The 13413-nt window shown below is 41.8% G+C and overlaps 1 protein-coding gene across 4 annotated transcripts; it reads left to right on the top strand.

Annotated features, from left to right (window-relative positions):
- The first annotated feature begins 385 nt into the window (after positions 1-385).
- Positions 386-12095, top strand: eif4ba (eukaryotic translation initiation factor 4Ba). 4 transcript variants are annotated; one of them, XM_084346554.1, is made up of 15 exons: positions 386-455; positions 2422-2562; positions 4835-5040; positions 5494-5610; positions 5789-5843; positions 5952-6092; positions 6497-6628; positions 6802-6966; positions 7217-7511; positions 7642-7730; positions 7917-8178; positions 8285-8322; positions 10076-10205; positions 10632-10704; positions 10966-12095. In XM_084346554.1, exons 1-15 carry the CDS (start codon positions 443-445, stop codon positions 11041-11043), a joined length of 1935 nt encoding a protein of 644 aa, XP_084202680.1. In that variant the 5' UTR covers positions 386-442; the 3' UTR covers positions 11044-12095. The 4 variants fall into 4 exon arrangements, with proteins under 4 accessions (XP_084202680.1, XP_084202679.1, XP_084202681.1 ...); XM_084346553.1 differs by having other exon boundaries at positions 7214-7511; XM_084346555.1 differs by lacking the exon at positions 10076-10205 and having other exon boundaries at positions 7214-7511.
- Positions 12096-13413: the final 1318 nt, after the last annotated feature.

Here is a 13413-nt window from a genome sequence, read left to right as displayed (position 1 = left end):
GTACCATCATGATGTTGAAGCTGGTGTTACATAAGCTAAAACTAATACATAGGGAACTTTTGGAAATTATAAACTTACTTTTAATAGTTTAGAATTTGGAAAAAAAATTGCCATTCTCAAAGATATATTTTATCCCCTCAAAGTTTCCCAGTCAAGCGACAAGCGAATACATATTAGATTAAACGTTAAAAGCTGCAGGTTTGTCCAAGTCCAAGAATGAAGTATAACAAGAGAAATAGATGACCAAGAATACGAGGTAGGGTTAGTTCAGTGAAATATATTTTAGAAACTTTTGTCATAAAGAAACGTCAGTCAATGCAGTTGAAAGCAGATGTGAGAAAACAAACAAGGGAGGAGACGGGCCCGTGAACGACGATGCGCGCTCCCGATAATAAACCTCTGACGCCTTCATCCGGGAACTACAACGAACTCGCTCTCCAACATGGCGGCGTCAGGTGAGGTTTATGAGGGTGAACGATCTGGGTCGGTTGGGGGGAATTTCAGCGGGTTACACTGCAATATAATAATTCACATTAAGTTTGGGGGTTGTTAATACCTCGTCTTAATGATTCGCGTCGTTGTCCGGCGCGTATAAGCAGGTTCGTCGGTTGTTTTGGCCCGGTAAAGACGCATCTGCTGGAGGAAGGCAAATGAACGAAGCAACGACTTGCACAATCTGAAAATTTTAACCTACAGATTACATGCGGTCTGTCCCTACTGAATTGTTATTGTGGTGTTCAGGTTGTCCGCTTTGGAGTTAACGAACTATTACACGTTTTGGACATTGTGTGACATGTTACGAAACGCTTCTAACTGCGTGCAGAGCTGGCACATTGTATGCCCGTAGCGGGGCTCGCCGTGGCGCTCAGAGCAGATAAGCATCGGGCGCAAGCGCGTTTCGTGGAGGAGGGGTTGGGCCGAGAAGTCCGGGCAGCCCGAGGAGTCTCCCCACGTGTGCAGTTAGACTCCCTGGTTTCGGTGTTTTATGAAACGGGGCAGCCAGGCCCGTTTGGTCCTAAACACTTCCCCTGGCAGCCTCACAACTTTGAGCCGTCCCATCCGGCCGGCCGAGTCCGGCTCCGATGATGGCGCACTTGGATCGTGGGCGCTGCGACGTGCGCTAGGCCCTAAAACCTAGCCAGCTAAGCAGGGATACTTCCCCCGTCAGCAGTCCTTTGCTGACTAAGCCCGCATCGGCATACGGACAAAAGCGACCTGCGTAGATAGCAAGCAAACAACAAACTGCGTGTTTATGCTAGCAGTTACAGATGGCCCCGATAAGTTAGCAGAAGTCAGGTCTGCCAAGAAGTTAACGTTACGCAGCTCCTAGCTTGCTAATGTCACATTAGCGCAGAGCCATAGGGAGGCTACTGACCAGGCAGTATGCAAATTTTTAGTTTTTGGAGGTTACAGGCAGTCGAGGCCAGCTTGTTAGGCCTGTTGATAGTAAACAATGACTGAGCATTATGCACAGGGGAAGAGTTGTAAGTGTTGTTGTCCCCCGTGCTGCTCTGTGTATGTGTGTAGGTTTTGTAACGATGTGTGCAAAGAATGTCCTGACAGCTGGGATTTTCACAATAAAGCTCACAGCCAGCTTTGTCGCTCCCCTTTTTCTGCAACAGACCAAAACAAACCCGACCTGCTCTATGAGATGGGCCGTGTGACCTCTCAACTGTTTACCATACAAGCAAGATAGTATGAGGAATGTTGTGCAATGGATAACTTATTGATTCAGACTTCAGGGTACGATCCTTGAAAATCCAGGTGAACAGGCAGACCCGGTGGTGTGAACATGCCGCAGTAACTGCAACGGATTCTTGGACCTGAACAAGCCTTTTCTGGCCTGCTGCACAGCGACAGTTGGAGAGGCACACCGCTCCCTGTGTGCTTACTTTCCAATAGGAAAATAAGTCAGTGTTTTTGTTATCACACACACATCGCAAGCCCCTTATCTGGCTTGGCTGGACAACATCTCACACTACAAACAGTGTTTGTGTCTGCGGAGATGCAGCTGCCCACATTAGTGGACAAACACACACACACACACAAGACTGTTGTGTTGGTGTGTACAGAATGAATTTTTAAGTGGTGCTGAATTTCACTGCGTTAATGACTTCATTTTGTAGCATTTCACAGGGAGTTGTTCGAAAATGATAGTTGAAATGTATTAGAAGCCAGTGAGGCCTTACTGACATAACTGTTTTGACACTGTAGTTATTAGATCTTTCCACATCTTTAGCATCCGGCACTGTTCCCAATCTCAGCCTTAATGCAAATAAATATTAATTGTATAACCATGTAGTTGAAACAGAAGAGTAGGGCTGTAAATACTTCCTTGACAGACATCCTTAAGAGCAACAAATCCATCTAGCATGTTTCCTCCATGACTGACTCTGTACTGTGTGTTCATCCCCTCTTTAGCTAAGAAGAAGAATAAGAAGGGGAAGACCCTCACTCTGACTGACTTCCTGGCAGAGGACAGTGGAGGCAGCAACGCGCCCCCCAGCTACCCAGCCAAGTCAACTAGCTGGGCAGATGAGACTGATGACCTGGAGGGCGATGGTGAGCAGACACAGAAATGTACACATATTGATTTAACTAAAGATGGAAGACTCAAGGAATGCAAGTTAAACACTATTTTGCTCAGCTTGTCTAGTTGAGGAGGAGAAATGAAAAAGTGTTAAAGAATGCAGTCAGACTGGTCTGGCCACGAACATTTGTGCTCTGACATTTAAGTAAATGTAAAATGAGCAGCTGCATTTTAGTTGTACGTGTCACTGTGCTGTGGCTGAGCAGCATTAGTCTTCTTTCCAGGTCTGTAGCTGTGAAGAGCTGAAAAGATGGGTGAACCATGTAGACACAGGTTAACAACAATTTTACAGTTAAAATATCCCTATCAGGATGAAAACGAGACTTGTTTACTCTTAAAGTAAACAATGCCCTAAGATAGCTATAATAACTAGTCTACTGTAGAATAATAAATGAGGAAATACTGTCTGAATGACAACCTAACTACGTTTCACAAAACTTCTGCAGCTTATTATTGACCTGTTTGGCCTGTAGCATTGCTTTTTGCAATGTAAAGCAACAATTTTCTTTCAGATTTAGTAATGGCATTGAGTCTGGTTGAGTTACCTTTGCCAACTTTGAACTTACTGCTGCATTGTTATGAAAGGAATCCACTAACTTGCTTGTGTAGAGTTGGGATGGCCATTTTGAATATTAAATGAGGGATAGTTCCTGAGGATTCAATGTTAAATGAACCATTAACTGGGCTCCAGATGAAGTGATTGCACTTGTGCGTCTAATTTTTTCCTAATAGTGCCTCAGTGCATAATTTAGATGCACTCAACAATACATTTTAATGTAATATCTTAACTTGGTTGCTGTTTTTACACCCAGTGTGTATGCCAAAAAAATATTTTCATACATTTTTTTTAATCTGACCTTCTGAATATAAGGTGCACCTGTGCCACCAGCGAAAATGTTTTGTTGCACCCAGGATCCCTGATTTATAACCCCATTAAAAGTTGATCAATCAATTTAACAACCATTACAGCCCTTAAAAAGTCTTAAATGGCATTTTCTAAGGTATTACATTTTGTTTTCAATATGTATGTTTATCCAAATAGGTCAAGTTTGCCTGAATTGAATCATTGCGTGACCACGACTTGTTACCAGACATTTCCCATCTTAACTTCTCTTAACGCTCTGAGGTCAAACTATTTATTTCACAACACACGATAAGACTAAAGTTCCAGGAAAATAATACAAATTTGTGAAGCTGAACTTTTTTCTTTATTTTCTACCCTATTAATAATCTCAGCACCCCTCAGATTTATCTTGTGAACCTTTGGAGGGGCCCGCCCCCGAGGTTGGGAAACACTAGATGAAACTACCTAATGATATATAAAGTTATTACAGCTACAATAGAATTGATGCAATATTAATAATCTAATGATACATTATCTATTAATATATCAGTTACAGGGCCAATTTTCTACTGAACAAGTTTTACTTTTGATACTTTTGATAATACTGTACTTGTACTTAAGTAGGATTTTGAATGCAGGACATTTACCTGTTGTGGAGTACTTTTACATTGTTGTATTGCTACTTTGACTTCAGTAAAAAATAAGGCTAGTTGTCTTTACCGAAGGTCATAGAAAAAGGGGCAATACAAGTACTTGCATGCCATTTCTATGTAGTTTCTTTCCCAATACTAAATACCCTTTATTAGATTCCAGTATCTGACCAAGTGTTTGTAGCATTTTGGACATCATGTGTATTTGTCTGCCACGATACAATTTCACTTCCATACAGGGGCCTGCAATAGATATGAGATGATATCATATGCCCATTTAACACAATCGGTTACATTTATATCCACTTGCAAAAAGCAACTATAATATGGAATTATTATTTTATCAATGGTTCCAGACATTTAAATGGGAAAAAATCAATTATTTTTAATAGTCAATAACACAATACACATCATAATTGAATACACTTGTTTTGGATTACCTAAATTTCTGCTGAACTAGAAGGACATGTGAAATTGGATTTCCGGTAAACTAACCATTTGTCACACTTGATTCTTTGAATGGAAGTTTGGCATTTGCTGTTTTTTTTGTTGTTTTTTTTCGATGTTTACATTTGTACTAATGCATACATTTTGCCATCATGTTCATTGTTGTGAAGTCTTAGTTGCCATTTGCCTTTTTTGCCTTTGTCAAAATAGAAGAACTCCATGAATTATGAATGTTGTTCAGTAGCCAAAAGGATGTATTTGTTTTGTATTTATCTGAAAATGTTCCTTTTCTCACCTCACCAGTCTCAACTTCATGGCACACGGAGGAGGATAGCTTCCGGGCACCGCCCATTGACCGGTCCATCCTGCCCACAGCGCCTCGTTCGGCTCGTGAGCCCAATATTGACCGGTCCCGGCTGCCCCGCAGCCCGCCTTACACGGCCTTCCTGGGCAACCTACCCTATGATGTCACTGAGGACTCGATTAAAGACTTCTTCCGCGGCTTGGCAGTAGGTGTAGCAAACAAACACACAGGCAGTGTAGGGTAGGGTAACACGCAGCATGTTGTGCTTACTGCCACTGCAACACTTTGTTATGCAGGGCAACACAAACAGTGGAACCAAGTGACACTTTGAGTTTCTCTCTTTACCAGAGCTGTAAACAGTAACTCATCTGACCATCTTGTATTTTAAATCTTGATCTAAAGTATTTTAGTCCATGCTGACTCACACTATATAACTTAGCTGATTCGTCTCACTTAAGTTACTTGCAGCAGTGCCGGTCACAGTCCTGACCTGAACATTTTTACTGAAGGCAGAAATTGAAGACGACTGTCTCCTCTGGCATTTCCTCCATCTCACAGTCAACCCAGTTCATCTATATTTTTCCTTTGCATACTACTCTTTCTTTCAGGGCTGCACTCTCAGTTTCATGTTTTATTCTGTCACTGTCTTTATCTCCAGATCAGTGCAGTGCGTCTGCCTCGAGAGCCCAGTAACCCAGAGAGGCTGAAGGGCTTTGGCTATGCTGAATTTGATGATGTGGACTCCCTCCTGAGAGCCCTCAGTCTCAACGAGGAGGTGAGAGATTTCGACAAGAACTTGGTTTTATATTTTTGCATTTTTAACACCTGAAGCAGAACAAAAATAAGAGTTTGACTTTCCTTGTTGTTGATTTGCACAATACAATCTTCCATACCTCATAAAGAATCCTGTTATAAAAATGTACACAGAGGAATCACAAAATATTTGCCAACAGAACCTTGGAAACCGAAGGATCCGTGTGGATATTGCTGACCAGTCTAATGATAAAGGTACGTTGCTAACCTTCCTTGCTGTGAGAGCAAATGGGAGTATATCCTTCAACCTTCACATTCTATAATTAAACTTGACACATCCTCTTGTTTGTCTTCACACCTCAGAGAGAGACGGAGGTATGGGAGGCAGAGACAGGGGACGGATGTCGGACATGGGTCCTGACAAGACAGACACTGACTGGAGGGCTCGGCCCACTGTAGAGGCCGATGATGGACCTCAGAGGAGAGATGATGCCTTTGGAGAGAGTGAGTCTTTGTTTGTGCTTCAACATCCACACTTTTTACACTTTACCCAGGATAATACAGTGAGCAGTTTTTGATAGAAGGGTACTATTTCTTAGCATTTGTAAGTCCCAATATAATTAGGATAAATAACTATGTTCATGCCCTAGGAGAAAATAAGCTGGGAATTGTATTTTTTAAAGCAAACTAACTTGTTCAAAAGTGTCCAAACTGACCAGTACAAGATTTTGAAAAAGATTTTCCCTGATTTGGCTCGAGGGTGTTGCTTATATATTCTTAATCAAAAATGTTTATTTGACAGCAAAGGGTAATGCATTTCTTCCTTTCAAACTCTATGTGCTGAACAATCAGGCTAACATTTCATTAGCATAGGAAACAGAATTGTTAATCTATTCTGATTCTTGCAGGATCACGGGACCGTTATGAGTCGGATCGTTACAGAGATGGGCCACGGCGGGACAATGACCGTTATGACGGTGGAAGAGACCGCTACCGGGATCGCTATGATGACCGGGACCGCAGGGACTTCGATAGAGGAGGTGTGTTATTCTGCTTGTTTGGAACCAGTGTTCAGACTAAGAGCCACCTGGTCGTTGTTTGGCAGTAACCTTCAACTTGCCCATTGTGACCAAATCATTGATTCCTCGAAATTAATTTGTCTAAATGATAAATAAATGCCCCTTTCGCTCCTGTCCTCCTGCCGTCCTCCTAGGTTTTGACTCTCGTGGTGGTGGCGGAGGTCGTCGGGCCTTCGGCAGTGGCTTCCGCCGCGATTACGATGACAATCGGGGTAGCAGTGATCGCTATGGCGAGCGGGAACGATATGGGGAGCGCGAAGACAGGTTCGAGAGACGGGATGAAAGGCGTGAGGAGAGAGGTGAGGGTTCAATATATAAACACTGTCTGGCCAGCATTATTTAGGGACTGATCATCTCAGATAAGGTTATTTAAATGTTGGTGATTGGTTACATTTGGCAGTTAATTTGGTGTAACTACCACAAATTCATTTAATAGAATGTAGTCATTTTGACAGCTAAAATGTATTGACATTTTCACACTGTGCTGACACTATGGTAACACATTCACAGCCACTTAATTCCATATTTATATTATCCTTCTCACAGCAGCTCCTCAGCAGAGACCCAAGTTGAATCTTAAGCCCCGTAGTGTGCCCAAGGAGGAAGACGGTAGTGGCGGTAGCAGTGGTGGCGGCGGGGGCGGCGGCAGTGGTGGTGGCACTTCCCCAGCTGCAGCTCCGAGCTCCGGCAGCAGGGCCTCATCCATCTTTGGAGCGGCCAAGCCGGTTGACACGGCAGCCAAGGAGAGGGAGGTGGAGGAGAGGCTGAAGAAACAGGAAGAGAGGCTGCAGAGGCAGCTGGAGGAGGACAAAGGCCGGGGTCCTGAGAGAAAGCTGAGAGACAGGTGAGGGACTGACACTTGATGAGTTTGTGTTATGAGTTTTTGTTATGAAGTGAAATTTGTTTCTATTTTAGGAGGAGTTCATATTATTTAGGCTTAAATACATTTCAATTTCATTTTCAACAACTTTCAGGGATCCAAGCTGGCGCAATGAGGAATCTCATAATCAGCGATCTCGCACAGGAAGTGAGTCTTCACAGCAAGGAAGCACTTCTGGAAGAGGTAAATATTCAACCTATTTCACTATTTTTTTATTGTGTCTAAAAATTGCTTCCTCTGCACTGGTAGCAAGAAAATACACATTTTACAAAACAACCAAGACAAATGTAAAATGGTGAATATCTCATCAGCCGGTAAAATAATCCAGTGATGTAAAACAGTATGAAACAACATCTTTTCATCCACTAGGGTCCCAGTGTCGAGATAGCGAGCGCTCTGGTGAGAATGAGGTCTTCAGTGGGAGGGAAGGTGAGCCCTCCTCCCCTGGGTCCTCCCCACAGCCCCCCTCTAGCAGCTCCTCCAAGGAGCCCCTGAAGGTGATGCCCGCACCTCCCCCCAAGGAGAACGTCTGGGCCAAGAGAAGTGCAGCCAGCACAGGCTCCTCTGATGGTGATGGACGACCTCCGGTCTCTCCTGTGTCCCCAAGTGGTTCAGCTCCTCCCAAGCTCAGGTAAGAACGCACTCTATGCTAGGAAGCTTCACACACAGAATAGACACTTTTCTATGTGTTTCTGTATACCTGTTCCTGACTGTTGTTATTTTCTCTCTCTCTCTAGCTCCATAAATTCTGCAGATGAAAGAGGATCTGGAAAAGGTAAGTCTTCCTGATAAGTGCTAGGCACAAACCAAACCTCAGTGTAGGCTTTGAATAAAACTGAACAAACCATGTCAAAGTGGATCTTGCACGCAAATATTAAAGAACTCACATAAACAAAGAAAACGGAAGAAAGAAGACATTCATATAAACAAAAAATACTTAATTATGCAAACATAATGGGGACCTTGGGAGTCGACAGCCACATCAGCAATCCTGTGAGACTGTAAAGGTCATTACACACAAGAAAATTAAAATGATGGCTAAAAATGAGAAAACCCAGTGTTCGTGCAAACCCATTTTAAGGCAGCTTAAACTTACTGTATGAGGCTCGGCTCTAAATTGTCAGACTTGGCTCAGCTTTCATCAGCTTCCGCTTTCCTTTGGCTCATCTGTGCTTCAAGCTAAAAGCTAACTGTAGCATGTTAACATTGATGCTATTTGATGTTAACCAACAAACAACATTCATAGTCATGTCATTAACTGAAGTGTTGGCTGTGTGGGAATTTTTGTCTGGTCATAGGTTAAAGTTTTGAGCATAATAAAGTCATTAGGATTCATCTCCTGGGGCCCAATAACTGTATATCATGACAGTCCAGTAGTCTAATAATATTTTTAAAATGTTTAAATCTTTGACGTATGCACCAACTGTCATCTCCAGAGCTTTAATCTGTGTAGATTGTCTCCAAATTATTTTGTAAACATCTGATACGGTGTTTAAAATTAGAGCCAGATCAATACACGTGTAAAAAATTCTGTTATCAATATATCCGCCAGTAAACCTTTTTTTTTTTTTTTTGCATTAACCTCAAATGTGGTTATCAAACAACAAACTTTATTGTCCAGAATGACATCAGTTCACTAAAACTGTAAACGTCACTAGAAATTCAATCATTTAAAATCACCCCAAGCATCTTTTTCTGCCTAAAAATCTCTTTTAATAAAGTTTTCCATATCGTAAAAAATAAGCAGATGCCGACATATCTGTGATAAGCCGATATCGGTCAGTGATATTGGTGGGGCTCTACTCAAAATTTACGATGTGTCCTTCTGTTTTTCCCTTGTTGATTGTGGACTTGCTTGACAGCTTCAGTTAAGTGTGGCTCTGCCTGCAGAAAGTTGCTCTTTAAAGCCATTTGCACACTTTCTTTTTGTGATGATTTGCACTGAAATGCTGATACGGTTTCAGACTCATTCAGTAAAGTCCATAGAAGGTCAAACTTCACTATACAGACAGGAAGTCAATTCCTTATAGAGTTATTATACAAGATATGTTAGAGAACTCAGTATTTTCACTTACAGGAGGAGGTCTAGGAGCAGCTGTTACTTTTCACACTACTACACATCTGTGTCATAATGTACATATTTGGCAAAGTGAGGCCGTGTCTGATAGGAGCAGGTCATGAGCTCATCTTCCTGCGGAGAGGATTTATTAAAAGGGGAGCGCAAAAGTATGTCTCACATCATTGTTATACAAGTAATGAAAGCCTCAAGCAATCTGGCCGAATGTGAAAACAATGAATATTTTCATTATCTGTTGTCAGAATTGTTTTAGTAACTTTTGGCACAACTTTGAAGCTAATATCAAATTTTTACGAAACAAGCTCAGTTTGCAATCAGGCAGTTGCGCACCTCTCATTTGGCCCTCCATCAGTGACTAACACATTTTGAATCCAACCCAGTGGCTTTTTATGCTGCAGTGTGTTGCGAGTGTGGTCTACTGTCCACTCAACTGTCTGGCTTCTCCTTTAAGATGAGAACAAGGCTGACTGTGTGCATCGGGACCGGGGGCCCCCAAGAGCACGAGGGGGGCCTGCAGGGCCTGGAGCAGGGCGGGGCCGAGGAGAGGGGCCCAACAGAGACCGAAGAAAGGAGGCAGACAGGTCAGCCATCCAAAGCTAGCAACTCCAGTTCTTAATAAGACGGGGAGGACATTTAATGGGCATCTGTAAAGAGTGGCCTATGCTCAGTTACACAAACGATGACACCGGGAGTGTCACATTTAATGCTTTACCTTACAATCTTCATTATGGAACACGGGAAATGATGGATTCCAGTGCTAAAACGTCAACAGCACAACAAAAATCACATCTAAATTCTTGGATATTTTCATTTGATGTTTTTCTTCTGAAAATGAGGACTGAGCACAGTGTGAACTGAGTGCCAAGCAGCTTATAGATGCTAATTTCCAGATGATGAAAATGAGCAGAATTTGTGCTCCTTTAGTTTGTCTTTTTAGCTGCGTGTTTAAGGATTCAGCGCTGAGCTCTGCTGATCAATTTTAAGCTTGGTGTTAATACTGATTGTAGGAAGGATAACAGAAGAGACCGAGACTCCAGACCACCTCCAGAGCCAAAGAAATTTGAAGAAACCCCAACCCCCGTAAGTCCTTTGCTGCCTAAATGTAGTCAGACTGATGTCACCAAAATTACTCTTCATTAAAGGCTTTCCCAAAAGCCATATTTTACCAGAAACATCCCTTTTAATATTAGTTAAACAGCCAATCATCAGTCATAGAATAATTATCCCTAATGTTCTTACTTCTTGAGAAAACTGAAATCTTTTCTCTTAGGTACTCTTTACTTGTTTAGCATTCAAAGCTGCCGTACTGATCCGGGTTCTGTTTTGTTTCGCCTTTTTCAGAAGTTCAGCTCAGCCAGTAAGTACGCCGCTTTGCTAATGGACGGAGACCAAGGAGACGATCCAGAGGACGTAGAATAAAGGGGAAAATAACGAGACAAGGCCTGAAAGCTCAAGACGAGGAGACGACGAAAGCAAAAAAAAAAAAAAAAATCTCACATAGCTTATGAAAAAAAAACTTCGTACATGGAAGAAGCTCCTGGGAGGAGATCGCTCCCTCCCTTCTTTCCTCCTACAAACCTGTCCTTTACTTTCAAATCACCCAACCACCCATCCTCCCTCCCTCCCTCCCTTCCCTCCCTCCCCCCTGCCCCGCCGTCAAGACTATTCAGGTTCTAAAGAATAGTCACATACTGGACTTGTTTTTAAATGGAAAAAAGGAGTAGCTGACATATGGCAAAGTGATGGATAACATTGAATTAATTGTAATAAATAAATGAAAAAGTGGGGAAAAAATGAATTTGTATATTTGTGGATGGCGGGTGTGGTGAGATTGCATTATGAGAGAAGATCTAGCTTTGCAAGTGGAACCTGTTTTGTGTTTTTGACTGACTTGCATAATTCCTAGATAAAATGCAGTTATTAATTGTAAGGTCTTTTAGTTTGGTATAGAATTATTTTAAAAACAATCTCCAGGAAATTAGTCAAGATAATCCTGTCTTCCAATATTAACAGTCGTGAATGCTGAGACTGGTTATTAATTTAAAAACATTTATCGATAGTGTGTGCACCTTTCACCAAATCATTGATTGAATTAGTTTCTAAACTGGTTCAGACAGTATTGAGAGAGAGAGGACTGTGCGATACATAGACTACTTGTATTTTGAGACTGACAGAAAAACAGCCGCCACACGATTCTCACCCAGAGAATTAATCGAGTTCCATTACCATCATCCCCTGTCACTGTACAGATGTCTCTCTACTTCTACATCTTCTGGTGAAATAATCGAAATTAAAGACTCGGTGTCCACGCATCTTAAAGATTCTCCGCAGCTGTCTGAATAATTCACTTTTCCTGAAGTGAGGAATACAAATATTTGGGGAAATTCTGGAGTAAGGTGTAAGGATTTCCATGAAGTTACATGAACCTGTCTTCCAATTGCAATAAATTGGGGTCATTATGTACATTCAAATAGTATGTGGTCATTGTATATGTATGCCTTACTGAAGGGATTCAAGGCTTGTTTATTCAGAGGTTAAAGTTTACAGACACGCCAAACTGTTGAGCAGCTCCTCTTTGTTGCCTGTATAAACCCGACCGGGCCATATACACTTAAGTGACAGCGTGACATTTTAAATTCACCATGTCAGTCACAGGACAGTGACTTGCATCACTTTTATGTGCAACAACAACAAAGTATCTTTCCTCTGTTTACTGTTCTCCCGGTGTGGTCTGCGAGGCAGGCAGTTTCCACAGTATTTCTTCAGCCTCGACCTCCTGCTGAGGGCTGCACTCCTGGTGGCAGCTGGTTAGGATCCTGCTGAGTTGTGCATCACAAACACACACACAAAAGCGGAGGGCACCCTCTGTGCTGTAAGATGGGACTCCTGTAGACTTCAACTTCAAATATAGGTTTTTAAGGGTTTAATGTAGCCTATCATGAAATAATTGGTATGTTTAGAAGCTCGGGGATTGTTTTCTTCATTGCTGTTAGAAACTGGCCATGTGTTTGTTCTCAGAGCGTTGTGTATATTAAAGTGGGCACTGAGGGAGCATGAAGTGTGAGGTGGAAAGATTGTGTCGAATCAGCCAATATAAGATCACACAAAGTTTATATGCTATATTAAAGGTGCCACGTGTACGAATTGAGCACCTGACAAATTCAGAACAAGTCGGTGGCTAGACTTATTGCTAACTGTAGCTTCTGTTAGCTACTTAGCTAGATTATAATGCTTATTTGTATCTACATCTCTGGCAGTAATGAGAAACAATTGAAAGATATAAAGACTTGTACCCGAGTTCCCTTCATTCAGGATTAAAAATGGGTAAAGTTGTGTAAATGTCATCATCGTGATATTGCTCAGATTGTGTTCAGCAGTGGGATAACCAGTAACATTACCAAAGTACTGTAATCAAGTACACTTATGAAGTTCTACATGTTTTTTCATTTTACGCTATCTAAAACTACTCTACTTTGATAGCTTTAATGACTATTACTGCACAAATCTTCTGATAGAAAACCCTGTTGTTGAGAATTATACTACTTAAACGTGCAGTAAGTAGTTTGTTGCTATAACATAACATTGCTGCTTGCACATTAATGCATCAGTAATTATTGAGCACTTTTGATACTTTGCAAACTGTAACTATATATGTAATTCAAGATTTTTACTCGCAGTGAAGGATTTTTACATTCTGGTAGTTTATTTTACCTAAAGGATAAGTTCACCCAGACATGTAAATTCCGTCATTATCTTCTCAGCCCCATGCTGATGGAAAGTCAAGTGAAG

Source organism: Pagrus pagrus (genome assembly GCF_965226575.1).
Source record: "Pagrus pagrus genome assembly, chromosome: 3".
Classification (NCBI taxonomy): domain Eukaryota; kingdom Metazoa; phylum Chordata; class Actinopteri; order Spariformes; family Sparidae; genus Pagrus; species Pagrus pagrus.
Note: the sequence above shows the minus strand (reverse complement) of the source record. Positions and strands in the feature narration are given on the sequence as shown.

Excerpts from the sequence above, each read along its gene's own strand:
- eif4ba (XM_084346553.1), top strand. Across the intron at positions 6,967-7,213 it reads TGAAAGGCGTGAGGAGAGAG|CAGCTCCTCAGCAGAGACCC; the intron begins GTGAGGGTTCAA and ends TCCTTCTCACAG. Across the intron at positions 7,512-7,641 it reads GAGAGAAAGCTGAGAGACAG|GGATCCAAGCTGGCGCAATG; the intron begins GTGAGGGACTGA and ends AACAACTTTCAG.